This window comes from Delphinapterus leucas, chromosome 10, assembly GCF_059928025.1.
Source record: "Delphinapterus leucas isolate spDelLeu-1000000601 "Yukka" chromosome 10, BTC_Dleu_Yukka2, whole genome shotgun sequence".
NCBI lineage: Eukaryota > Metazoa > Chordata > Mammalia > Artiodactyla > Monodontidae > Delphinapterus > Delphinapterus leucas.
The window spans coordinates 19,868,869-19,893,839 of record NC_143138.1 but is presented as its reverse complement, the minus strand read 5'-3'; the positions used below and the strand labels follow the sequence as shown (position 1 = coordinate 19,893,839).

Below are 24,971 nucleotides of genomic sequence, written 5' to 3'. Positions count from 1 at the left end.
TCAAAAACACGGTCACTAGCCAACTAGCAGCAATAATAATGTTAACTACCATTTATTCAGTTCCTACTATGTGCCAGATATATAACTTCATTTAATTTCTATGAAGTTTGTATTACTATTCTTCCACGCAGAGGAGGAAAGTATAGCTGTGAGACTGGTAACTCACAAAGCTGTTAAGTGGCTAAATGGAAATTTGAACCCAGATCTGTCCATTTTAAAACCTGTGCTTTTAATCACCATGCTATACTAGCAACTTGCTTTCAGTACTCAAACTAGGCTTGTAATTTTCCAAATTAAAACTACTCATATGGGACTTCCCTGGTGGCACAGTGGTTAAGAATCTGCCTGCCAATGCAGGGGACACGGGTTCGAGCCGTGGTCCTGGAAGATCCCACATGCCGCGGAGCAACTAAGTCCATGCGCCACAACTACTGAGCCTGCATCCTACAACTACTGAAGCCCGCACACCTAGAGCCCGTGCTCCGCAACAAAGACAAGCCACCGCAATGAGAAGCCCGCGCACCGCAGGGAAGAGTAGCCCCCGCTCGCCACAACTATAGAAAGCCCGTGCACAGCAATGAAGACCCAATGCAGCCAAAAATAAATAAATAAATAAATTTATTAAAACAACAAGAACAACTAGTCATGTGGATGACAGATGGACCATTTCTTTGGTTCTGGGTCCCAACATGGTGTAGAGGAAGTCTTGAGAACTGGCCTTTCCCTTTCCCAGCAAAGCAGAACTGGTGGCTTCCCATCAACCTACAAGTCTTTTTTTTTTTTTTAACACCAGATAGTTGGTTACACAAAGAAGAATAAGATCCAATTCACATTAATCTCATCAGGATATTTTCATAGTGGGAAGCTCTCTGCGTTCAATTTTGCAGAAAACACATTTATGCCTGGTGGTGTGGACTTGCTAATATGGCTTAGGGATGACTTGGAAGAGGGCACGGTCCCTCCCATAGGACAGTAGGTGTACAGTGTGACTTTTAAAAACAAGCAAAAGAATGTTAGGGCCAAGAAACCAGCAAAATACATATATCTTTGCAAATAACTAGCTCACCATTCAGGTTCCTTCCATGGTCCTTGGTTCATCCAGGTGTAGACCCAGTGAGAATGGAGCAGAGAGGGGCTCTGTGTAGCCCATAGATAAGATGCACAACAGATGAAAGAGGAAAATTAAGCCCATTGTTTTTAATTATTCCATAAGGAGCAATAGAAAATGTTGAAAGGCCAATTATAAAAAAGAGTTGTAGATGGGAAGGAACTAGTTCATGAAATAGAGAAAAGCATATTAAACCTTTACTCCAAAATATATCAGTCTCAGTAGGGTGTACTTCAGGCCCAAGCAAATGTATCCAGCATGTGAAGTAATGTCAGCTTTATTTCATCACCATTTCCATCCTGGGGGCTTTTTGCATCTTTCCTTGAGATGCTCACTTTGCTCTGAAATTCTCCCACCAGAAGAAATAATAAGCATCTATTGAGAATTTATATGTGTCATAATTCTTATGACATAATTCTTTTTTTTTTTTTTTTTTTGCGGTACGCGGGCCTCTCACTGTTGTGGCCTCTCCCGTTGCGGAGCACAGGATCCGGACGCGCAGGCTCAGCGGCCGTGGCTCACGGGCCCAGCTGCTCCGCGGCATGTGGGATCCTCCCGGACCGGGGCACGAACCCGCATCCCCTGCATCGGCAGGCGGACTCTCAACCACTGCGCCACCAGGGAAGCCCCGACATAATTCTTATGATAACCCTCTGAGAAAGGTACTAATATTCACCCCATTTTATGAATGAGAACACTGAAGAATGAATGATTAAACAGCCTGCCCAAGGTCATACAATGAAGTAGAATTTAGGATTTGAACCCTGAGCACATGCTCCTAGCCTTCATTCACCGTGCAGCATTAGTGACAACAAACTTACTCCTAAATAATAAATCTCTGAAAGTGGAATTGCAGACACTGTGCTGTCTGGTATGAGAAGATACTTGGAAGTTAGGGAGGAAAGGGGGCATTTTTTTCATGGCGACTGGTTGAATCAATAGGCTTTTATCTTCAGAGAAGATCTTTGGTATTAATAAGACTGATTCTAAACTAGTCATTTAAAATGTTATGTATTTATAGATTCATGTGAGGGGTGTGTGTGTGTGTGTGTATGAATAAAAGTGGTGGTTTCAGTGAATTATATAATTTTAAAATTTAAAGTCATCCTCGTATTGAAAACAAGGAAATTCAGGCTCAGAGAAGTTAAGGGATGCACCTAAAGCTATACATACAAGTGGTGACCTTCAACTTAACAAGAATAGTTCTGAAACTGCAATAAGCTAGCCTGGTGCTTTTATATATATGTTATTTATGTATCTATGTATTCATTTGGAAAGTCTATGAAATTTAGAATGTAGAAGGGAAAAGACTCATTCACACTAGATTCATATTTGGGCAATACAGTTGTTTTTAAAGCATTTTTCACCTTAAAGAACTTTCTTGCTTATCCTAATGAGATATCAAAACCTCGCTCTGGCTGTTGTAGGGAAGCTTTAACTCTCATAGCTTCATAGGCTGAATGCTGCATTTCCTTCATGAGTTTATTTCAAAATAAACAGGCAGCCCTGACTCACCATATGTCAATGGAGTTTTGACTGACATTCAAGCTGGTAACCCAAAACCCACTGTGGTTTATACAGCTTTAGATGCAGTTGAATAAACACTTCTAACTTTTTTTGAGATGCTGATGACTTTAGTTCTCAAAACATATTCATGCTGAATAATTAGGCTTTCAAAGAGCAAGATGTTTCCAGAAACCATCAAAAAATCAGGGCAGCCTTTCAACAGGAGCAGTAGTTACCCTCCCACCACTGACGTGTCAGTGGCTGGAGCTCATTGTTTCCTTCCATCATCAAGATTTTCATCAAAACTAAAAGGTATTTATTACATATCATTCCCCTGAGTCTTCTAATATTTGAACAATAAAATGTGAAACTACAGTGCTTTATTTTTGGAGATAATAATTTGCTCTCAATTACCTCTAATGTTCCATTAAGACCTTGCTCTTAAATGAGGATTAAAGTGGTTCACCTCATGTTCCATATTTCTTTGTTTTAAATTAAATGTTTATCTTTATTATAATTCAAAAGAAATACAAAAAAAGGAATACATGTTCAGTGTAGACCTTTTAGAATGATCAGAAAAGTTTCAAGCAAAAAATAGAAAACATTAGTATCCATTCCATGCTTTGGTGTATTTTTTCTATATGTGTGGCTTATTTCCCACAAAATTATCATACTCTATTTGCAGTGGGTTTTTTCCTTTTTCTTAAAATTGTAAGCATTTTCTGGTATAATATATTCTTCTTCAAAAACGTAATTTAAATGGTTGCATGGTATTTCAACATATGGATGCACCATGATATATGTAACTATTTTCTTATTGTCATACATTTGGTGCGTAGCAATTTTTTCCATTATAAATTATGCCATAGTAGTATGTTTATATATATTCTTTGTTTCCTTATTATACTCTAAATGTAAAACTGTCAACGGGGATGAGTATTTTCGAGATTCTCTTAGCATGTTTCCAATTTGCTATCCAAAAACACTGGACCAATGAGCACTTCCGTTGGCATTTCTTTAGCTGTTCATGAGTTTGATGCTTTTCTGGGTTTACTATCCATCTGTACTTCTCTTAAATACTGCGTCCTTATGCAGTTTTTTACTGTGCTATTCATCTTTTTCTTTATATATATTTATTTTATTTGGAAGAGTTCTTTATTAAAGGATATTTCCCATTCTTTGTTATACTTGGTGTAAATATTTCTAAGTGCTTTACGTTTAGGTGGACTATTACAGTTAAAAGTTAGTAGTTTGGTAGAATTTTGAAATGGATATATATATATGTATACACACATTATATATATAATATGTGTATATATATATATATAACAGCTTTATTGAGATATAATTCACATTCCATATGATTCACCAACTTAAAGTGCACAATTTAATGGTTTTAGTATATTCAGGGTTGTACAACCATCACCACAATCAATTTTTAGAGTATTTTTATCACCCCAAAAAGAAACCCCATACTGTTAGTAGTCACTACCTATTTCCCCTTCTCCCCAGCCCCTGGCAACCACCAATCTACTTTTTATCTCTATAGACTGGCTTATTCTGGATATTTCATCAATAAATTCTTGCAATATGTAGTCTTTTATGATTGGCTTCTTTCACTTAGTATAATGTTTTGAAAGTTCATCCATGCTGTAGCATGTATCAGTGTTCACTATTTTCATTGTTGAATATTCTTGCGCTACACGAATAACCACATTATGCTTATCCATTCATCAGTTGATGGACATTTGAGTTGTTTTCATTTTTTGGCTATTATTAATAATGCTATTATGAACGTTCAAGTACAAGTCTTTTCATGGACATATGTTTTTATTTCTCTTGGGTATATTATATACCTAGGAAAAGAATTGCTGGCTCTTACAGTAACTTTTGAGGAGCTGCCGAACTGTTTTCCAAAGCTGCAGCACCATTTTACATTCCCACCAGCAATGTATGGGTTCCAGTTTCTCCACATCCTATTCAACACTTGTTATTATCTTTTTGACATAGCCATCCTAGTGGGGGTGAAGTGGTATCTCACTGTAGTTTCAATTTTCATTTTCTGATGAATAATGATGTTGAGCATTTTTTCATGTGCTAATAGGCTATTTAAATATCTTATTTGAAGAAATGTCTATTCTGATCAGATGAATATATTTTGACAGATACCTCCCTCTCTCTTCTTTCTCTTCCTTTCTTCTTTTCTTCCACCCTCTCTTTCCATTACTTATTCTCAAATTTGTACTTTAAGACAGTCAAAAGAGCTGGAAAATGCCTATGTCCCTCAGCAGTTGAGCAAGCCCACTTCCAGCATGAGTACTGGTCCAGGCTTCACATTAACAGACGTTTTCAGTAAAGAGATCCTGTCCTTGTCTCTACCTGTAAAATAAAGTCATTACTCAGCATTTCAAAATTCATTAGTAAAACAGTTTTCAAGGTTGAAAGGGCTTTTAAAAATTACCCAGCCTAAGCCCCCATGAGTTCCTTCTGTAATACACCTCACCAAGTCATGCACACGGCCAATGACAGGGAATTTATTACCTCTCAGGCAGTTCATTGTATCACTGGACAAACAACTTTGTTCCTAGAAAGTTCTTCATTATATTGAACTTAAATCTACCTCTCTGAAGCTTCCAGCATCTAGTTCTACCTTTGAGTCATTATTACATCCCTGAGTCCTGCTCAGATATCTGAAAACCTCTATCCTATTACCCTCCTCTGAGATTTCTCTTCTTCGAGGTAAATATCATAAATCCTCAGCTGTCCTCAGACACTATGGTTCGTGTATAGAGCCTTCACCAACCTCCTCTGCAAAGTCCAATTTTGTTATTTCCCTATGAGAGTGTGACTCTCAGCATGGGAGGGGTGAACTGACCAGGGGCAGGTAAGACAGAAATTTTCTAAATTATGCAGTTTATGTGCTCTTTTCCTGTTGTTCCTGTCATATGGTTGGCTTTTACACTGAGTTTCACTGGCAACAAAAATACCTATGTGTCTTTTTTCCTACGTGAACGGCTAACGAACTCCATCTCTGTGTTTCTGCATATCTTTGTAGGATTCAAATATAGGATTTTGTTTTTACCCTGTTAAATGTCATTTTGCTGAATTTGGTTTCATCAAGTACAGATAATTAATGATAATAATAATATTTAAAATAATAATATGTCAAAAGTTCTATGGTCATTTTTCCATTTGAATCTCACAAATACCCTATGGGGTAGGCACAGTTACTATCCCCATTTAATAGTTGAAGAATTTGCGACTTGGCGTGGTTAACTTGTTGAAAGTCACACCCATATCTGCTGTATTTAAAGGCCAAGCTCTTAGGCGATTCACCGTATTGTCTCCTGTGGCTCGGAAGGCTAGCACTCTTGAGCCAGTGGAGTCACCGCCTTCCAACGTCCTGATCTGCACACCTGGCAAGCGTGGCTTCCGTGGCTCCATCCAGCTCAGTTTTCAAACCACAGAGCCCTAAAGGTTCCATAGCTGCTTCAGGAGATGAAGGGTGCCCTCCCCGGTGTCATCTGACCCCTCCATCAGAGCAGCTCTGCTTTCATCTGGGATGGTGTTTATGTGGGCCTGGGAGCTACAACCTGAGAGACCTGTGCTTCCCCACAGATTACCAGTATAACTTTAAGTTAAACACATTCTTGGGCTCCTCCCCAAAGAGGTCTAGCTTACCTGGCATGGGAGAAAGAGCAGGACTTTGTATCTGAAAAGTAACCCAGTTACTAGCCCTCCTCAGTCTTGCTCTTGCTTCCTGAAACCTGTCCCTTCCATTTTCAGCCCTGTGCCAACGAGTATACAGAACTCAGAAGCATTTTGAGTTTCCCCTAAATGATCCTCTACCCTCAACGTTATTACTGGGTGATGTAGACTTGACTGAAGACTTTGTAGGAGAGAAGGAATAGGGGTTTCCAATACAAGGTAAACATCCCTCACAAGGTAAACAACCGAATTAGGTGTTTCTGTTTTTCATGGTTCCTTCTGCTCTCCCGACAATAGGGCCTTTTCGTTATGCCCCCTATTTTCCCTGCACCTTCCATGCAGTGCTCTGACCCCTCAGCTCTCTTCTTTTCTCAAACTTCCTACCCAGGAACTTCAAAGATCTCTTGCCTCTCTTATAAAAGACATTTGAACTCTCAGCCTTAAAACTATCCCCAAACTAATTTATTTTGTTTATGTGACGAATATTTATTGAGCATCTACTATGTGGAGCAGTTCCTTCTTGCTTTGGTGGAAGAGGCACGTAAATCAATAGATAATTTCACTTAGTAAGAGTACTGAGTCCTTGAAGAAGATCAGAAAGGCCAGTGGGATAGAAAGAGTGGAACAGGTAGCCACTCTTTTTTTTTTTTTTGCGGTACACGGGCCTCTCACTGTTGTGGCCTCTCCCATTGCGGAGCACAGGCTCCGGACGCGTAGGCTCAGCGGCCATGGCTCACGGGCCCAGCCGCTCCGCGGCATGTGGGATCTTCCCGGACGGGGGCACGAACCTGCGTCCCTGCATTGGCAGGCGGACTCTCAACCACTGCGCCACCAGGGAAGCCCCAGGTAGCCACTCTTGGAGGGAGGGGACTCTGGGAAAGTTCCTCCAGGAGGGGACGCATCAAGTAGGAATGTCCTGAGATGTGTGAGCTCAGCAGGTTGGAAGAACAGAAATAGGGGGAGGGCCAGTAGCTGGATGCCTGGCTGAGCACGTAGGAGAGAGAGTGGAAGGGGGTGAAGTTGGAGAGCAGAGCAGGGCCGATCCCAGAGAGCCTTGTCAGTGAAATCCATCCTGGCGCTGGTCCAGGGCCCATCCATTTTGGACTGCAACCTGGTAGCTTAGTGGGCACCTTGGCAATTCAAGTGTGTGCTTGGGGTCTCTCCCCCCACCCACCCAGTGACTCATAAAACTGCCCTTCCCAGGAAAAATAGTGAATAAAGGTTCTTCAACTCAGTAAGTCAAAGAGCTTCCTCTGGTTATTCTAATGTGCAACCGGAATGGAGAACCACTGATTCTGAGGCCAGCTCCTCAAAGTTTAATGTGCACATGAATCACCTGGGGATCTGTTAACTGGCAAATTCAGATTCTTACCCACAGTGGCTCAGCAAGGGAGGGCCCGAGATTCTGCATTTCTCCCAGGTGATCAGATACTCCCAGGTCCCTGGGCCACTCTTTACATAGCCAGGCCCTCGAATAGTGGTTCTCGAAAATTGTGGTTCCTGGACCAGCAGTAACAGCATCATCTGGGAGCATGTACAAAATGCATTTCCAGGCCCTACCCCAGATTTACTGAATTAGAGACATTGGGGGGGCCCAGAGGGCTGTGGTTGAACAAGCTCCAGGTGATTCTGATGCAAGCTAAAATTTGAGAGCCATTGCCCTGGAACACCTAGGTTCTTTTTCACAAGCGACTTATACAACTTGTCTAATGATGGGAAAGTGGTTGAAGGTAATGAGAAGAGAAGGAAAAGCAATGAGCTGATTAAACTGGTCACCTGCAGGAGCAGCCAGGAGTCAAAGGCACAGTCTCTGAAAGGTGTAGCCCTTTTAGTATTGTTCAGGCAACTGATATCATGATGTTGTATGGGGTTTCTTACCCTGGGCACTATGACAGGTTGGGCTGGATAACTCTGTGTTGTTGGAGGCTGCCTTGTGCATTGTAGGCTATTTAGAGCAGGCCAGGGGCTGGAGTGAGGCAAGTGGGGCATCTAGGGCATGCAATTTAAGGAGGCACTTGCTCTCAGGGACCTACATGTAGAGGTTTGGCATTTGCATGACTCTGAGAGTAAGTGCCTCCTTAAATCGTGCATCCTAGGTGCCTCACTTGCCTCACCCTAGTCCTGATTGTTTAGCAGCATCCCTGCCCTCTACTTAATAAATGCTGGTAGCAACCTCCCATTCCCCAACCCCTATTTTTGACCATGAAAAATGTCTCCAGACACTGGGGGAGCACAGTTGCCCAGCTGAGAACCACTGATACAGAGGCAAGCACAAGGATTTGTTACGGACTGAGATTCTAATCCTCGGGTCCTCTGGCTGGAGGCTGGGTATAGAAGGTGCTTCCACTCAGCAGGGAGTGACAGCATTGGGAGCAGACACTGAAAATACCCCAAAGATGCTCCCCCCAGGCAAGAGAGGGCTCGCCTTCCCTCTCGGTGGCAGCAATAGCTCAAATCCTTGAGCTACTGCTTGATTTCTGAATATGAATCCTTGATATAGGAAAGGCAGTTGAAGTCAACTTTGATGCATGGGGGTCAAGGTGTGATGTATGAAAGTTCACTGCATGTGGCGGGACTGGGGTCTCGCAGCTGAGACATGTGGCTCAGGGGGGCTCTGAGGACCTGGGCTCCAACTCAAGGCCCAGCCACTTAATCTGTAAATCATGTAATTTCTCTTAATTCTCAACCTTCTCATCCACAGAAGAAAATAATGAAAATACCTACTGTACGGAGCTATTTTGAGGATTGAATTAGGTTGCATATTATCTCACAGGAAAACAACTAATATATTCTTTAATTCATGCAGTAAACTCTTGTCCTGATGGAAGCTTTATGCCAGTTAGAAGAGGGGCCAGTTATATGTTACAAACAGATTTGTAAGTTCAGCGAGTCACCTGAGAAATGTGCACAAGACACGTCGGGGGAATTCTCTGGCGGTCCAGTGGTTAGGACTCCAAGCTTCCGCTGCAGGACTGCAGGGGGCACGTGTTCAATCCCTGGTCGGGGAACTAAGATTCCCACGTGCTGCGCTGTGAGGCCAAAAAATAAATAAAAGAAAAGAAATAAATAAAAGAAGACTCATCGGGTGTCCTGCATTACAGGGACCACTTGACTTCCCATCAGCTGTGTGATCCTGATCACTCTTGCCAGGTCTCAGTCCCTCAGCAGCAAAATGAAGGGGTTGGAGCAGATGGTCTTCAACGTCCTCCTTCCCTCCACTGCACTGTGATTCTGTGCATGGTGGCAGTGGACAATATGTCTTTGTCCTTTATTCTGCACTTGGACAATATCTTAGACCAAGGATTCCCCCCGCATCCTTCTCTCTTCTTGGCGCCCACTTCCACACTCCCACACGCAGCCTCCTTCCAAATCACACCCCCAGAACGCTGTGAAAATGAGCTGATTTCCCAAGCTGCAGCGTGCTCCTTTCCCAGCCAGAGTTCTGAGATTTGATAATGATGAGAATGGCTTAGGCTTTGCTGGCTTTCTTCAAAGCCTTCCCCGAAGACTGACTAGCTCCCATAATTTTGTACCACTTCTCAGTGGGGAGCCACTCCTTCGGTCAGTAACTTGAATCATCTGTAGAGCCAGGAGGGAGGAAAGCACTCACTCTCCTCCAGCCGATCTCCCTCCAGGGTATTTAGGGTAACAGGTAGTTACAAGGGAGGGTGATGGTCTGGAGTAGCTCCACCCCTAGACCCCCCTGAAGGACTTGTCATGGAGAAAGGAACTAGTATCTAGGGAGCTCCTACCATGTGCCAGATACTCTGCCCTTTAATCCTCCTTGAGGGATAATGGCATAAGCTTATATTTAATAAGGTATTCTTTGCATCCCAAGTCCAGAGGGAGCCAGGTACAGTGCAATGACTTCATCAAGCTTGTTACTTGAACTCGTCTTTCCCTGGCTGCATAATGTGGGTTCGCCCGGCAGTGCTGTACCCTGGATCATGCCTTGTTCTCCATCCTCCTTCCCATTTAGACAGAAATAAATGCAGAGATGAGCCTCGCGTGTAACGTGACTTCATCGTGCATGCTTGTTGGAATGAAAACCTCCCGGTTGCATATCTGCACAATGCCAGTGACTACAGCGATTAAATCAATCAAGTCCAATTTCATCATCATCAAATGTATAACTTCCCAGCTCGGCAGGGCCCCAGCACATGGCATCCCAGCTGTCCGATACAGGGTCAAAGACACAGTATTGAACAAAACATTTGGGGCTGGGGTTAGGTAATTTGCTAAACTTAATAGCATATTAATAACAATGATGAGACTCAATAAAACTCCATGCAGGTTGTATATAACGATGATGAAATATCTGCTTTGTGATTTCCCCAGTGGTGACTTACTTCAGTAGCTGAAGTATGAAAAATACTCCCACTCCCCCAAGAAATTGCCCCACTGAATGTTTTATTCCCAGAAAGAATCATTCAGTCAATTACATGTATGCCTTAATTATATTATTATTGTTACCATTACATAAGGAGCTTTGCAGGATGCCTTAGCGTGGGTCCTATAGAGAGCTTGATGGCAATCTGTCCATCTGATTTTATGTGCTGATTGATGCCTCTGAGGTCCCAGGTTGAGATCTTGAGCATCACGTTTAAAGCAAAGAGAACTTCAGGTGGGAAGCATGGTTTCACAGGCTCTCTTTCTTCTCCATAGCTAAAGGGAAGAAATTGTTCCAGAGCCAAAGGAGGAAGAAGAAAGATTATACATTCCTTTCTGTGCTTTTCACCTAATCCCATTCTATTTCTCTACATGAGGCAATCATTTTGTTTCATGCTGCAGTTGATTTTGTAAAAATTTCGAAGTATCCAGTTTACTCAGTTGTGATAATTGGAGATTGTACAATTTCTAGGGCTTGAAACTCTTGCAGGACAGAGGAAAATTCTTTTATCCAGAATTGTGTCTACCATGGGATGAGTAATTTTGAAGGTTACTGACTATGGTAGGGATGGGGCACATGGAGGGGTTTTGGCAGTGGCTGTCACAGTTTAACTTCTAGACCTAGGCAGAAGTTACAGTAGCATTTGCCTTATAATAATTCATTAGCTATATATTTGTTTTGCATATTTTTCTTGTTTTATTTCACAATAAAACATTCTTTAAATATCATTGATCTGCAGATAATTTGTAAAAGAATTTCCCATCTGAATTGGACCAAATGACCTAAAGACTTCTCCCTCTAAGGTAGCCAGAATAATGGTCCCCCAAAGATGTTCATGTCCTAACCCATGAAACCTGTGAATATGTTTCATTACATGGTAAGGGGGAATTACAATTGCAAATAGAATTAAGAATATTAATCCGCTGACCCTGACATGAGGAGATTATCCTGAAATATCCTGTTAGGCTCAATGTCATCATAAATGGTTTTTAAAAGTGGAAGAGGGATGCAGAGGGGTTGGCATTAGAGTTGTGCAGTGTGGGAAAGACTCAATCAGCCACCACTTCTGGCTTTGAAGATGGAAGGAGGCCATGAGCCAGGGAATGCAGGCAGCCCCTAGAAGCTGGAAAAGGCAAGGAAACTGATTCTCCCCTAGAGCTTCCAGAAGGAATGTGACAACTTGATTTCAGACCAATGAGATCCATTTCAGACTTCTGACCAGAAGTGCAAAATAACAAACTTGTGTTGTTTTAAGCCACTAAGTTGGTGGTAATTTGTTACGGCAGCCGTCGGAAACTAATACACAATTTTCCTTGATAGGTAGCTAAGCTAAGCTCACTCTGCTGTACTAGAATTCTACTGCCACTCCCTTTTCCTTATGACTTCTTCTTCCTCTTTTCCTTCCTGTAGAGGACTTCAGACTTCAGGTTTTCCCTTCTTCTTTAAAGAAACATTCACCCAAAAAAATGGTTTCACATCCTCTGGAACTCTTCAGCTCTGCCACACTTATTGCTGTTTACTAAATAGTAAATTAGTTAGCTATGTAACCATCTTTCTCTCCTTAATGTTGGTTTTTTAAAAAGCATTTTTAAAGCAAAGATTTTATTTATTTTAGCATTTTGTTTTAATATTTTTATTAAGTTTTAAAATTAAAAACATATAAAAAGGAAGATAAATCTCCCATAATCTCATAATTGAAAAAATTGTCTTTGGAAAAAATATATTCACACAGCAGGCAAAACCCAGGCCAGCCTAAGGTTTGGTAGGAGATCTTCCCTTACCCAACTCCACCCCATTCAAAGCTAGGATCGCAAAGGACTCACTTTCAATATAAGAGTGAACTGGGTATAAACCAGCTCCCTCATCCCGTCTCCACCATCAGCCCTACCGGGGAACCTTAGGAACTCTGTCAAACCTTGAAACTGAGAAGAGGAAGGGAAAAAACGTGAGAATTTGCTAGTTATCAATCTGTGTGATAGAAGTCTGGAAAGAGGGTGAAAAACACCAGCATCCTCTGCTGGGGCCTCCGTAGCCAACCAAGGAAAAGGTTAAATGTCGGAGGACTAGATAATCCTGCCCCAGTGGAATTTGGAGCTCAAATTCTCTCCCACCTGGCCTTGATCAGAACAAAGGTATTGTGAGTCATTCTTCCATTTCCAGACCACTGAATCCTAAGACCCCAAGCAAATGCAGCTATTTGACTTTCTGATATCGCTCTTGAAGATTAGCAGATATCCTTCATTCTGTAAATTGTGAGGTTTTCATAGAACTAACATGGCCAGAAGATTCATATTACCTTTTTACATACACCCATCTACAATATCCTGTTTTAGCTCTATTACCCTTTTTCAAATGCTATTCTTTAAGCAGCCTCAAAACCTACCGCAGTAAACAAACATGAAGTCTCTTTTCTCCCACCTCTCCCAGGCAATATATAATACCATGAAAACCAAATAAAAAGATGAACTATGAAAGAAAGGTATCCATCCTTGAGATCAACTGCCTCCTTTTTTTTTTTTAATTTTATTTATTTATTTTTGGCTGTGTTGGGTCTTCGTTGCTGTGTGCAGGCTTTCTCTAGGTGTGGCGAGCGGGGGCTACTCTTGGTTGCGGTGCGCGGGCTTCTCATTGCAGTGGCTTCTCTTGTTGCAGAGCACGGGCTCTAGGCGCGCGGGCTTCAGTAGTTGTGGCACGTCGGGCTCTAGAGCACAGGCTTAGTAGTTGTGGCGCATGGACTTAGTTGCTCCACCGCATGTGGGATCTTCCCAGACCAGGGCTCGAACCAGTGTCCCTTGCATTGGCAGGCAGATTCTTAACCACTGCACCACCAGGGAAGCCCTCAACTGACTCCTTTTAACGATTAACTGTGCCTCTCCTCTCAGCACTTTGAATGGATTAATTAATTAGTGATTGCAGAGTCCTTTAAAAACCACAGCCCTGTATATCCATGGCATTAAATACTATGATAGACTAGTATATTAAGCATTGTTAAATGGAGCTAATAGTCTCCCTTTTAGTATCATTCAAGTCGGCTCCTTATTTTTCATTTCTACAGCCCCTGCCCTAGGTCCAGACCTTATCATCCCTTCTAATTAGTGCCCACTACCACCAAACTCTCTCCTCGCCAAACCATAATTTATGTCACAGGAAGAACAATCTTAAAATAGTTTTTACTTATCTCTCCTGCGAGGCTTTCAATGGCCACATGGAACCTATAATTATAAGTCCAAAACAACTCATTCAAGAAGCAAAGCAGTGGGCTTCCCTGGTGGCACAGTGGTTGAGAGTCCGCCTGCCGATGCAGGGGACACGGGTTCGTGACCTGGTCCGGGAAGATCCCACATGCCACGGAGCGGCTGGGCCCGTGAGCCATGGCCGCTGGGCCTGCGCGTCTGGAGCCTGTGCTCCGCAGCGGGAGAGGCCACAACAGTGAGAGGCCCACGTACCGCAAAAATAAAGAAAAAAAAAAAAAGAAGCAAACCAGTAAATGGAAAAGAATTCCAGTTGCGAGATATTCTTATTTCCCTTACTCTGGTGCTCATGGTCATTACACACTATGCAATCGCATATCCCACTGCCATCATATCCCCTCTGTGAGCCCTCCACCTCAAAGGCCAGCTGGCACAATGGGTTAAGAGCATGGGTTCTGGCACCAGACTGCCTGGGTGGGCATCCTGCCTCTGCCCTTTGTGAGCTGTAAGACCTAGAGCAAGGTAATTAGCTTCTCTAGACCACACTTTCTGCATTTGTAAAACGTAGCTAATAAAAGCACCCACCTCCCTGGGTTATTCTGTGGATTAAATAAGTTAACACCTATAAAGTTCTTAGAATAGCACCCGTGCCATACAGTAAGCACAAATAATAAATAGGGACTTTCGTTACTTACTGTCATATCCTCAGCACCCAGCACGTAGATGGGGAAACTGAGGCTTGCAGAGTTTAATGGCTTGCCCTAGATCTCCCCGATGCATCCAAGCTGGAATTCCAGTCTACAAATCTGGCCTCAGAGCCCACCTTCTTGACAACCCCGTTACACTGTATCCACCTCATTCCCTGGTTTTCACACAGCAGGGACTCCTTAAATGTTGCTTGAATTGCTTACTAAAATATCTTGAACATTCTAACTTTTCATACACAATTCCCCTGGCCCGGAATACTCTCTTCTCCTACAAGTATCCCCCCAATATTTTATCTGTTCAAAGTGTTCCACAGTGTTCTTCTCCTCCTCTGAATTTTCATGGCTCTTTAACTGTCTATAAAACTTGCTGGCACTGACCACATCCCGTCTTGTTTTGTAACTTGTCTTTTTTATGTGCCTTGTTTCCCCAACAAGACTGTAAATCCGTTGAGCATAGACTTTGTTTGCCTTACGGTTCTTTGTGTTCCCGGTGGGGAGTAGGATGGCGCCTTGCCCAGAGCAGACTCTCCTTAAATGTTTGATAAACGGACACAAAAGCGGCTAGAAATGGACAAAGCATCCTCTTATTCTCACCTCTGCCCCTCTTACTGCAGCACACCCTGCTCCTCGCTCATGACTGGGAAAAGAGGCGGGGTTTGGGAGATGGAAGTTAATAAGAGGCATCCTCCATATCTTTCCCTTCTGTCTGTCACATCTGGTACTTAGGATAGAGGGAGTATCTGAAAATGAGCTAATCGCATCCTTTTCTGGAGGTTCAAGGAAACCTAGAGAGGCATCTTTTTTTTTCTTTTTTGTCTGAACTTGGAACTATTTGCAGGAGGTAGGCAGAAGAAAATCAAAATAACACCTGTATTACAGGAAATGCAGACAGATTTCCAATGTAGATAAAGGCCAGGTTGGAGGGTGTGGCTTAGATCTCTTGGCCAAGTGATGGGCTAATCCTGACCTCCCCAGCCTCCCGAATTAGGCAGACTTAGCTACCCAGTCATAAGCAGCACTGGACAACCGCTGGCCTCCCCCATGGGGCATTGCCCTAGGACAATTTAGTGTGTGGAAGAACAGAGAATGTGCAAGCAGCTGGCTCCAAAGAGGAGAGAAAGGGGGTGGTTGGAGCCTGCTCAGAGCCATCTTCCAAGTTCACCAGTCAGCTAAGTCACTGTTCCTCCACTGAGAAGGCTGATTGAGGGAGGGATGAGGACAGAGACACTTCTCTAATGTGTGTCCCTCCCCACAAGAGAAGCTCCCACAACAGCCTCCATCTGTCTTCACCCATCAGGCTTAACCATTACTTCCATGGTCAGCCAAGAGTGAGGCCACCCTCCCAGGGAGAAAAGCCAGCAGTCTATTAGAGCAATCCATCCCACTTTCATATGACCATTCCCCCATTACCACTTCTCCTGAGTGGATCCTCCTAGGACCTGTCATGGCAGCCTAGAGTTTGCTCTGAGAAAATTCTGGAATGAATCAGAACAGTATATTAATTAAATTATCTCCAAGGCCACCTGTTAGGGGTTGGATTTTGTCCCCCTAAAAAGGTATATTGAAGTCCTAGCACAGAGTACCTCAGATTGTAACCATATTTGGAAATAGGGTTATTATAAATGTGATTAATTAAATTAAAACGAGGTTATACTGGAGTAGGGTGGGCCTGTAATCCATATCTTTATAAGAAGATACAGAGACACAGGGAGAAAATGCCATGTGAAGACAGAGACAAAGATTGGAATGATGTATCTGCAAGCCAGGGAGGGCCAAGGATTGACAGGAGTCACCAGAAGCTGGGAAGAAGCATGGAACAGAGTCTCCTCAGAGCCCTCAAAAGGAACCCGTCCTGCTGACACCTTGATTTCAGACTTCTAGCCTCCAGAACTGTGAGAGAATCAATTTTTGTTGTTTAAGACACCCAGTTTGTAGTACTTTGCTACGGCAGCCCCAGGAAATAAATAATAAATACCAAACACTACGTACTTCTCCATAAACCTCGAAAAGATTTTTAAAATCAGCATTATAATCAAATAGCTCTTGCAGCTAAACTACATTTATTTCCTGCCCCAGCACAAGAGTAACTTCTCCCATGTAACTGATACGTAACATCCTTAAGAAAATTATTAGCTATTTCTAAGGACCTTCACTTTACTTGTACAGCTAAAATTCACAAAATAGGTCTGCTCTCACAAACTCTAAAACAGTAGGACTTGAGAGGAGACTGGCTATTTTCACAGTGAGCAAAGGACAAAAGGAGGGCTTGATCTGGTGGTGTCAGAAAAGATCCCCAGCTAAACCCAGCTCAAATGAAATGTTTGGTGCATATGCTGTTTTTAATGATCTACTGCTTCTTCCATTTAAAAAAGGGGAAAAAATGTGGATTTAATGTTCTTTCTTTCTGTCTTTCGGTAATTTTGGGAAAGAAAGGAAAGTATAAAGAATAAAAGTTAAATTATGCATGCCAAGACAATTCAGATGGGGAATTTTTCAACAAATGGTGCTGAATATCCACATGCAAGAGAAAGAAGCTGGACCTCTTCCTTACACAATATACAAAAACTAACTCAAAATGGACCTTTGCCTAAATATAAGACCTAAAAGTATAAAATTCCCGGAAGAAAGCATAGGACCAAATCTTCATGACTCTGGGTTAGGCAGTGGTTTCTTATAAAGCACAAGTAACAGACAAATGAATAAATTGAATTACATCAATATTTAAAATTTTGTGTAACAAAGGACACCATCAAGAAAACACAACCCATAGAATGGGAGAAAATACTTGCAAATCACACATCTGACAAGGGGCTTGTGTCTACAGTATATAAAGAATACTTACAAAGATAAGTAACCCAATTCAAAAAATGGGCCAAGAATTTATGCAGACGTTTACCCAAAGAAGATCTACAAACGCCCAATAAGCATGTGAAAAATTGTTCAACATCATTAGTCATTAGAGAAATACAAACCAAAACTACAAAGAGATACCGCTTCACACCCAGTAGGATGTGAAGACAGAGAATAGCAAGTATTAAAGAAGAGGTGGAGACATTGAAACCGTCACACATTGCTGGCAGAAATATAAGTGGTGCAGCAGCTTTGGAAAATACATGTCTGTACAAAAAGGTGTACAGCAGTGTTGACGGCAGCAACTTAATAGCAAAAAGGTAGAATAAACTCAAATGTCTATTAACTAATGAATATATAAAATATATAAACTAAATGTGGTATATTCATACAAGGGAATATTACTCAACCGTGAAAGGGAATGAAGTGCTGTTACAAGTTTTAACGAGAATGGACCTTGAAGACATTATGCTAAGTGAAAGAAGCAAGCCACAAAAGACTGCCTATTACATGACACTATTTATGTGAAATGTCCAGAATAGACAAATCCTACCAGTTCTACAGGAAGTAAATAAATGGTTGCCTGTGGCTGCGTGAGGTGGGGAAACTGGAATAGCGAGTGACTACTTACCGGTACAGGGTTTCTTTTTGAGATATTGAATGTGTTCTGAAGTTAGGTTGTGGTAATGGTTGCACAACTCTGACTATACCAAAAACCACTCAAGTAAATACTTTAAATGGGTGCATTGTATGGTACATGAAATACATCTCAATAAAGCTGCAAAAAAATTTTTAATTTGCCTAATCCTACCACAAGAGATAATGCACTTAACATTTGCCATATTTATAAACTTTGCAGACCTCCCTTAATAAGGGTTTAGTGAGTGGTGAAGGAGGACATCATGGGAATGTTATAATTAGACTCTAGGCAAGTTATCTTTTCTCCTCTGCATATTAGGTCTAGTCTATTTATTATCCACATTTTAACCAAAGCCATAGATGGTAATATGGGAGACTTACTAGGTAAGCCAAGGCCCAGGTCGTAATCACTGAATCCCCTTCTTTTCACCGCCTGTCCAATGAAGCCCCTTCAGAGGGACATCTGAATCCACCTGTTTGTTTCTCTCCATCCCATTTCTACTGCTCTATAGGCAACATCATTTCTCACCCAGATTTTTGCAAGAACCCCTTTAACAGTTTACTCTGCCCAACTCTTGCCCTCTTGACATCCACCCTCCACCCAGCAGCTAGAGAAATCTCTCTCCTGCTCAAAACCCTTCTCTGTCTCCTCTGATATTTAGACTACAGTTAAATCTGATTAAAGAGACTCATAAGAAGATGGGCTTCTGTTGACCCTTCCAACTCTAGGACCTTTCACCTCCTACCCACCCTACCCCACCCTTTGTCCCAACCATACCTCATTTCTTTCAGCTTCTAGTACATAACATTCTCTCTTTTCTATGCCTTTGTACTACTACTCTCTCCAGCTTAAATATTTCTGCCCCTCCCCCGACTCCCCACTCACAGTTCCCTTCTCCAGTCCATGTCCGACCTACTCCTCATTCTTTAGGAATCATTTGGATGTCACTCCCTCCAAAAGTCTTTCCTGACCCTCATGGCCCTTGCTAAGAGTTTTCACAGAACCCTATATTTCCCTATGGTAAATAACATTTATTGCATTAAATGGGAATTGCCTACTAACTTCCCCCAACTCCCCAGTTACCAGTTAAAAGACTTCGGGCAAGTTACTTAACCTCTCCATGCTTCATTTCTTCATATGAAAAATGGAGATAAAAAGAGTACCTACCTTGGGACTTCCCTGGCAGTCCAGTGGTTAAGACTGTGCTACCAATGCAGGGGGCGCTTGTTAGATCCCTAGTCGGAGAACTAAGATCCCACATGCCGCACGGCATGGCCAAAAGATTAAATAAATAAATAAATAAAAATACCTACTTTATATAGCATTGCTATTTGGATTAAATGAGATAATATTTTTTAAAATTAATTTTTATTGGAGTATAGTTGCTTTACAATGTTGTATTAGTTTCTACTGTACAGCAAAGTGATAATATTTCTAAATCACTAAGAAAAATGCCAAGCACATTACAAGTGCAAGATAAGTGTTTTTTAAAAGTGTTGTATACGTCCCTAGACTTTACGCCTCAAAAGAGATTTTAAAAATCTTATTTACTGTGGCATTCCCTATAAATATCATTGAATGAACAAGTATATCAATCAATTAATTGATATACCAATTAATTAACAAGTATGTCAATCGATTAATGAACAAGTATTTCAATCAATTAACCAATCAGTTACAGATAACTGAAAGCTAGCTCATATTTTCAAGATCCAGGAGAAATAGTAGATGCTAAATAAAACAAGTTTCCAAGGAAAGCAAGAGAAGATAGAAGCAAAAACAATGGTAGCAGTTTAAATTAGTGGAGAAAGGATAGGTTACTCAAGAAATAAGACTTGGATCAACTGACTAACCATGTGGAAAAAGCTGAAGTGAGAATTCACCCACAGAATAAAAGTAATTCCACATGCAACCATGAATTGAAAAAGAAAATCTTAAAAGAGCCATGAAGAAACAAAACTCAGTATTTGATCCTGGTGTATGGTAGATCTCTATAAGCATGACACAGAGCGTAATATTTATCACGGAAAGTTAACATGGGAAGATGTTCTCTATAAGCTGAGAGCTCTGTAGATGAGTTGTGAAGAGTTCAGCCTCTGGAGGCAAACTGCCTCAATCCAAATCCCAATTTCACTGCTTACTGTTATGTAACTTTGGACAGGTTACTGAGCTTCACTGGGCATCAGTTACCTCATCTAGAAAATGGAAGTTAGCATCATAATACCAACTACGCAATGTGTTATGAGAATTCAATGAGATAATATTCATATATCACAAATACTATAGAATGATGCCTGATGGAGACTTTTTTCCTTGTAGTTTTTAATTGAAGTATAGTTGATTTACAATATTATATTAGTTTCATAGGTATAACTTAGTGATTCAATATTTTTATAGATTATACTTCATTTAGAGTTATTATAAAGTATTGGCTATATTCACTGTGCTGTACAATATATCCTTGTAGTGACTGAACCTATTTTTATAAAGTAGTTTTATATAAAATTATGTCAGCTGGTTACATCTCAGAGGTGGGGCTATAGGTATTTTGTTTTTCCTCCTTTTAACTATATTTTCTAATTTTTCTACAATGAGCATGCATTGCTTTTATTTATTTTTTTAAAGTCTCTACTGAATTTGTTACAATATTGCTTTTGGTTTTTTAAATGTTTTTTGGTTTTTTGGCCGCGAGGCATGTGGGATCTTAGCTCCCTGACCAGGGATCGAACCTGCACCCCCTGCTTTGGAAGGCGAAGTCTTAACCACTGGACCGCCAGGGAAATCCCTGCACTGCTTTTAAATTAAGAAAAAAAATTATTCGTAACTTTAAAAAATTATTTTAAAATCTCATTGTAGGAGACTATTTGCAGTCATGCAAAAAATATTCATCATCTATTATAGGAGGAAAAAGGAGATTATGAAATAGTATTTACAGAATAATTTCCATTGTGTGAAAAATATTTAAGGTACAGATATATACAGTCATGCATGGAAAAAACAAAGAATTTACAATGTTAGCAGTGATTGTCTCTCAGTGTTTGAGTTACATGTGATTTTTATTTTATCCCTTGTGTTTTCTTATTTTTGTAAATTTTTCAATATTGGTATGATTACTTGTGAAGCCAGGAAGAAAATGTGATTTTTTTTTTTTCAAAGAAACAGCATGAACCTTGGTCAGGGAAAAAGGTAGGTTTTCATCTGACACAGCAGGGAAGAAGGAATGGGCACAGATTTAAAGGTGGAAGGGAAGGAATTGAAGAGTCACATATGATGGTCTATATTCTCTCTGAAATAGGAAGTAATACAAAGAATGGGTTAAGCTTTGAAATAGTTGTGGGGAATGAAAAGGGGCTAATTAGAGATAAATCTTAAAAAAAAATGGGTGAGCTGAGATGAAGGGCTTACTGTGTTAAAACAAAACAAAACACAATAATAGTGTGAGCTGTTTTGCCCGGCAGTGCTCAGAAGTGCTGGTCAGGAAATGGAGACAGACTAACCTAAGGCTGAAGAGAGGTAACAAAGGAAAATGCATCATGCATAGGAGAAGGTCTAGAAGGTCACATACCAAATTACCAACTGTGGTTATTTCCAGCTGTTGGGGTTATGGTTGTATTTTTAGTTTCCATCTTTAACCTTATTTATTTGTTTATTTATTTATAATCTATTTTTGGCTGCGTTGGGTCTTCGTTGCTGCGCGCAGGCTTTCTCTAGTTGTGGCAAGCGGGGGCTACTCTTCATTGCAGTGCGCCGGCTTCTCATTGCAGTGGCTTCTCTTGTTGCGGAGCACGGGCTCTAGGCGTGCGGGCTTCAGTAGTTGTGGCACGTGGGCTCAGTAGTTGTGGCTCGCGGGCTCTAGAGTGCTGGTTCAGTAGTTGTGGCACATGGACTTAGTTGCTCCGTGGCATGTGAGATCTTCCTGGACCAGGGCTCGAACCCGTGTCCCCTGCATTGGTAGGCGGATTCTCAACCACTGCGCCACCAGGGAAGCCCCGTTATTTATCTTTTTCACAATTAGCAGATATTGTTTACTGCCACAAAAAATTATTTACATTATTTTTTGGTAAAAAAAGATAAAATTATTAAACCATACAAGCAAATATATAAAAATTAACCCTCCCTGCAGAAATTATCATCCAGAGGGAATCACTTGTTAACATTTTGGCCAACATCTTTTTCTCTAAGCACATATACACATACGTGGTTGATTATGTCACCTATGACCTGCTCTGCAAATCAGAATATAAAAGTCACAACTCTTAATTTTGTTTTTTGCTATTTGCTCAAGGCCACATATGCCACATTAGGGGGAAACCCCTGAAGTTCTGTCCAGCCACCAAGTTGTCTAAAAAATCTCATGGACTTTCTCATTCCAAAGGGCATAAATTTTGCTATCAATGCCAGGAATCGAGGGAATTAGAAAATGTCATCAATCCTATTCATGCTGTTCATTTTGTTGCCACGAGATGTCGCTGTTGAAGACGGGGCCTGTACAGTTCAACAGGTGTGACTCCTCTTGTTACACTGAGGGGTCCTTGCTCACCCCAGTACTCACCTGCCCTGCTAGGGTGTCTCAGCTTGGGCTCCAAAGTTAGAGTTTCCCACTGCCCAGTCAGCAGTCTGCCAAGGATAACAATTGTGCCAGGGTGTTTGGGTCTGAAGACACTGAGTAGAGATAGAAAATATTATTGAGAAAGGAAGGGCCACATGCTGAGTTCAAGCCAGTCCTGCTCTGTGTATTCTTAGGTGCTTGTGTTGAGTCCAAGTCAACATCATCTCCTCAAGGTAACTTTATTCTGGGAGTCTCACCGTACTTCCCCACTAATTCTAATACCCAGCATTTTCCCCTACTGCAATATCACATCAGCTGTAGGGCTACTAATTATTTACATATGTATACATCTTCCTTTCTAGACAAAAAACTTTTGTAAAGCAGACAGCCTACATTATTTATCTCTGTCCAGTGTTGCGCTGGAGACAGCTCATGCCTGCTCACAAGAGCCAATTGTTAAATTTTCAGAGGTGTTGTGAGCTGATTGTTGAAACAGCTATTATTTAAAATTAAATTACATAAATGTAAAATTGAATAAATTATCTGACAACAAACTTAGTAAGTACTCAAAACTTATCACTTCCTAATTACCGCCATTTAACTAATACCTGTGTACTTGAGGTTTTGCATCTATTGTACCTGGAGGGTGGAAACACTATATAATGGTGTGTTCCTGTGCATCTCCTCCCAGCTTTGTGTTCAGCGACGCCATCCATGTTGGGAGTTTGAAATCAGCCACGGCGGGAGTGTCTACACTCTGAAAACCAACAAACACTGCAAATCATCTCCCCCACCAGAAGCTAGTTCTTTAACTTTTGCAGCATGTCTGTATTCCCAGTAACTAGAATGGCAGGGTGCCCAAATGTTGGGTGGATGGATGGATAGATGGACAGATGGATGGATGGATGATGGGAAAGAATAATGGACGAGGGGAAAGTTGCAGAGCCTTGGAGGCAGGAATAACACCCACAAGAGGATGTTAGCTAGGTGGGGTATTTCATATTCCGCTCTTTTCCTTGCAGCCTGCCCAGCCAACAACCTCAATTGTTCTATTTCCTTCTTTCTTAGGTTTCTTATGTTGTGTTCTTTCATATTGTGCAAAAGAGTGCAATATAGTACAGAAAATGTAGTCATCCTATTTCTGAATTCAACGTTGCTTCATCACATTTCAAAAGAGGCATACATTTTCCATTCTAGCTCATTCCACTGGAGATAGTGGTGTGGCAATGCACACTGCAGAATACAGGAAACTCCACATTTACCACTCACCACATATTTACAAGTAGATCCAGCGGAAGGTAAGCAGGGGTGGAGTCCTTTTGTAGCAAGGTTATTTTTACCACAAGTTCCGTTCACATGTGCCATCTATCCCAGTGAGTACAAAGAAAAAGGAACTAAATATTACTACTGAAGCAGGGTAGTCTCTGTGTTAAGGACCAGTGAAAATCTTATCCAGAAAATGCAAGAAGGAAGGAAGGTCTGAACTTTTTCTCAGCAAACCTTCATAACGTGCCCTATCATGAAATTTCCCTTATACCAGTTTTTAATGTTTCTACTGAGTCTTTTATATAGTTTTCTTTTAGGGCGTTAAAAAGAGGAGAGGAACCAGGAAAAAGAACTACAGGGGCAGATGCCTGGGGCAAAGTGGTAGAGAAACATTTATTATAGTTATAAACACCTTGCTTTGGATTTCCTTATTAAACACCACTGAGGGATCCTTTTATGGAAGTCTTACCTTTGTCAATAAAATTTGAAGATATCTCCTCCAGGAGTTGACAGGTAACATTGTGTAAAGACATCTATTTAACTGTAAAACTCATGGATTAGCTAATTAATTTACATGAAACAATATCTGTCAGTCCCTCTCTGCAGTACCTGCAGAGGGGTCTGCAGTACCTGGAAGGCAACACAGATCCTTCCGAACATTAAAAGCCAAATCAGGCCCTGTGTGATGTTTGTGCTTCCACCCCATATTGGGAAGTGGGATAAAGTTCACTCACAGGCAAAGCTGTGTTCCCAACCATCCTAAAACCAGCAGGTGACCTGGTGACCACCTGCTGCTCGCCCAGGTGTCATTCCACCCATTAATAGGAACCTTCTAAAATCTCTGATCACAATGAGATTAGAGAACTTCAGGGAATACATTACTTATTCATTTAGAAAATGTCTGTGGAGCGCTGGTTCCCACTGGGCTTGAAATGAAGATGCCAAGGTCTTGCTTGACCTTTGCTTTCTGGGAATCTCCAAGTCTAGCAGGACAGCCTGGATTCAAAACAAATAAATATGACCTAGATCCTGCAGCTTCAAGTCATATGCTTGCAC

The 24,971-nt window shown here is 41.4% G+C and overlaps 2 protein-coding genes across 5 annotated transcripts in view; one reads left to right on the top strand and one right to left on the bottom strand.

Moving 5' to 3' along the window:
• RIPOR2 (RHO family interacting cell polarization regulator 2) overlaps window positions 1–24,971 on the top strand; it is a 210,885-nt gene that overhangs the window by 60,499 nt on the left and 125,415 nt on the right. The gene's annotated exons all lie outside the window — the stretch shown is intronic.
• Window positions 592–24,163, bottom strand: LOC149748147 (uncharacterized). Of its 2 annotated transcripts, XM_089918425.1 has the most exons (4): window positions 23,289–24,163; window positions 22,653–22,762; window positions 9,217–9,351; window positions 592–4,993 (listed from the first exon to the last, which is right to left on the bottom strand). In XM_089918425.1, the coding sequence occupies exons 1-4, from the start codon at window positions 23,363–23,365 to the stop codon at window positions 4,899–4,901; spliced, it is 417 nt and encodes a 138-aa protein (XP_089774551.1). In that variant the 5' UTR covers window positions 23,366–24,163; the 3' UTR covers window positions 592–4,898. The 2 variants fall into 2 exon arrangements, 1 of the variants encoding a protein (XP_089774551.1); XR_016394559.1 differs by lacking the exons at window positions 592–4,993; window positions 9,217–9,351 and adding an exon at window positions 17,261–22,128 and having other exon boundaries at window positions 23,289–24,149.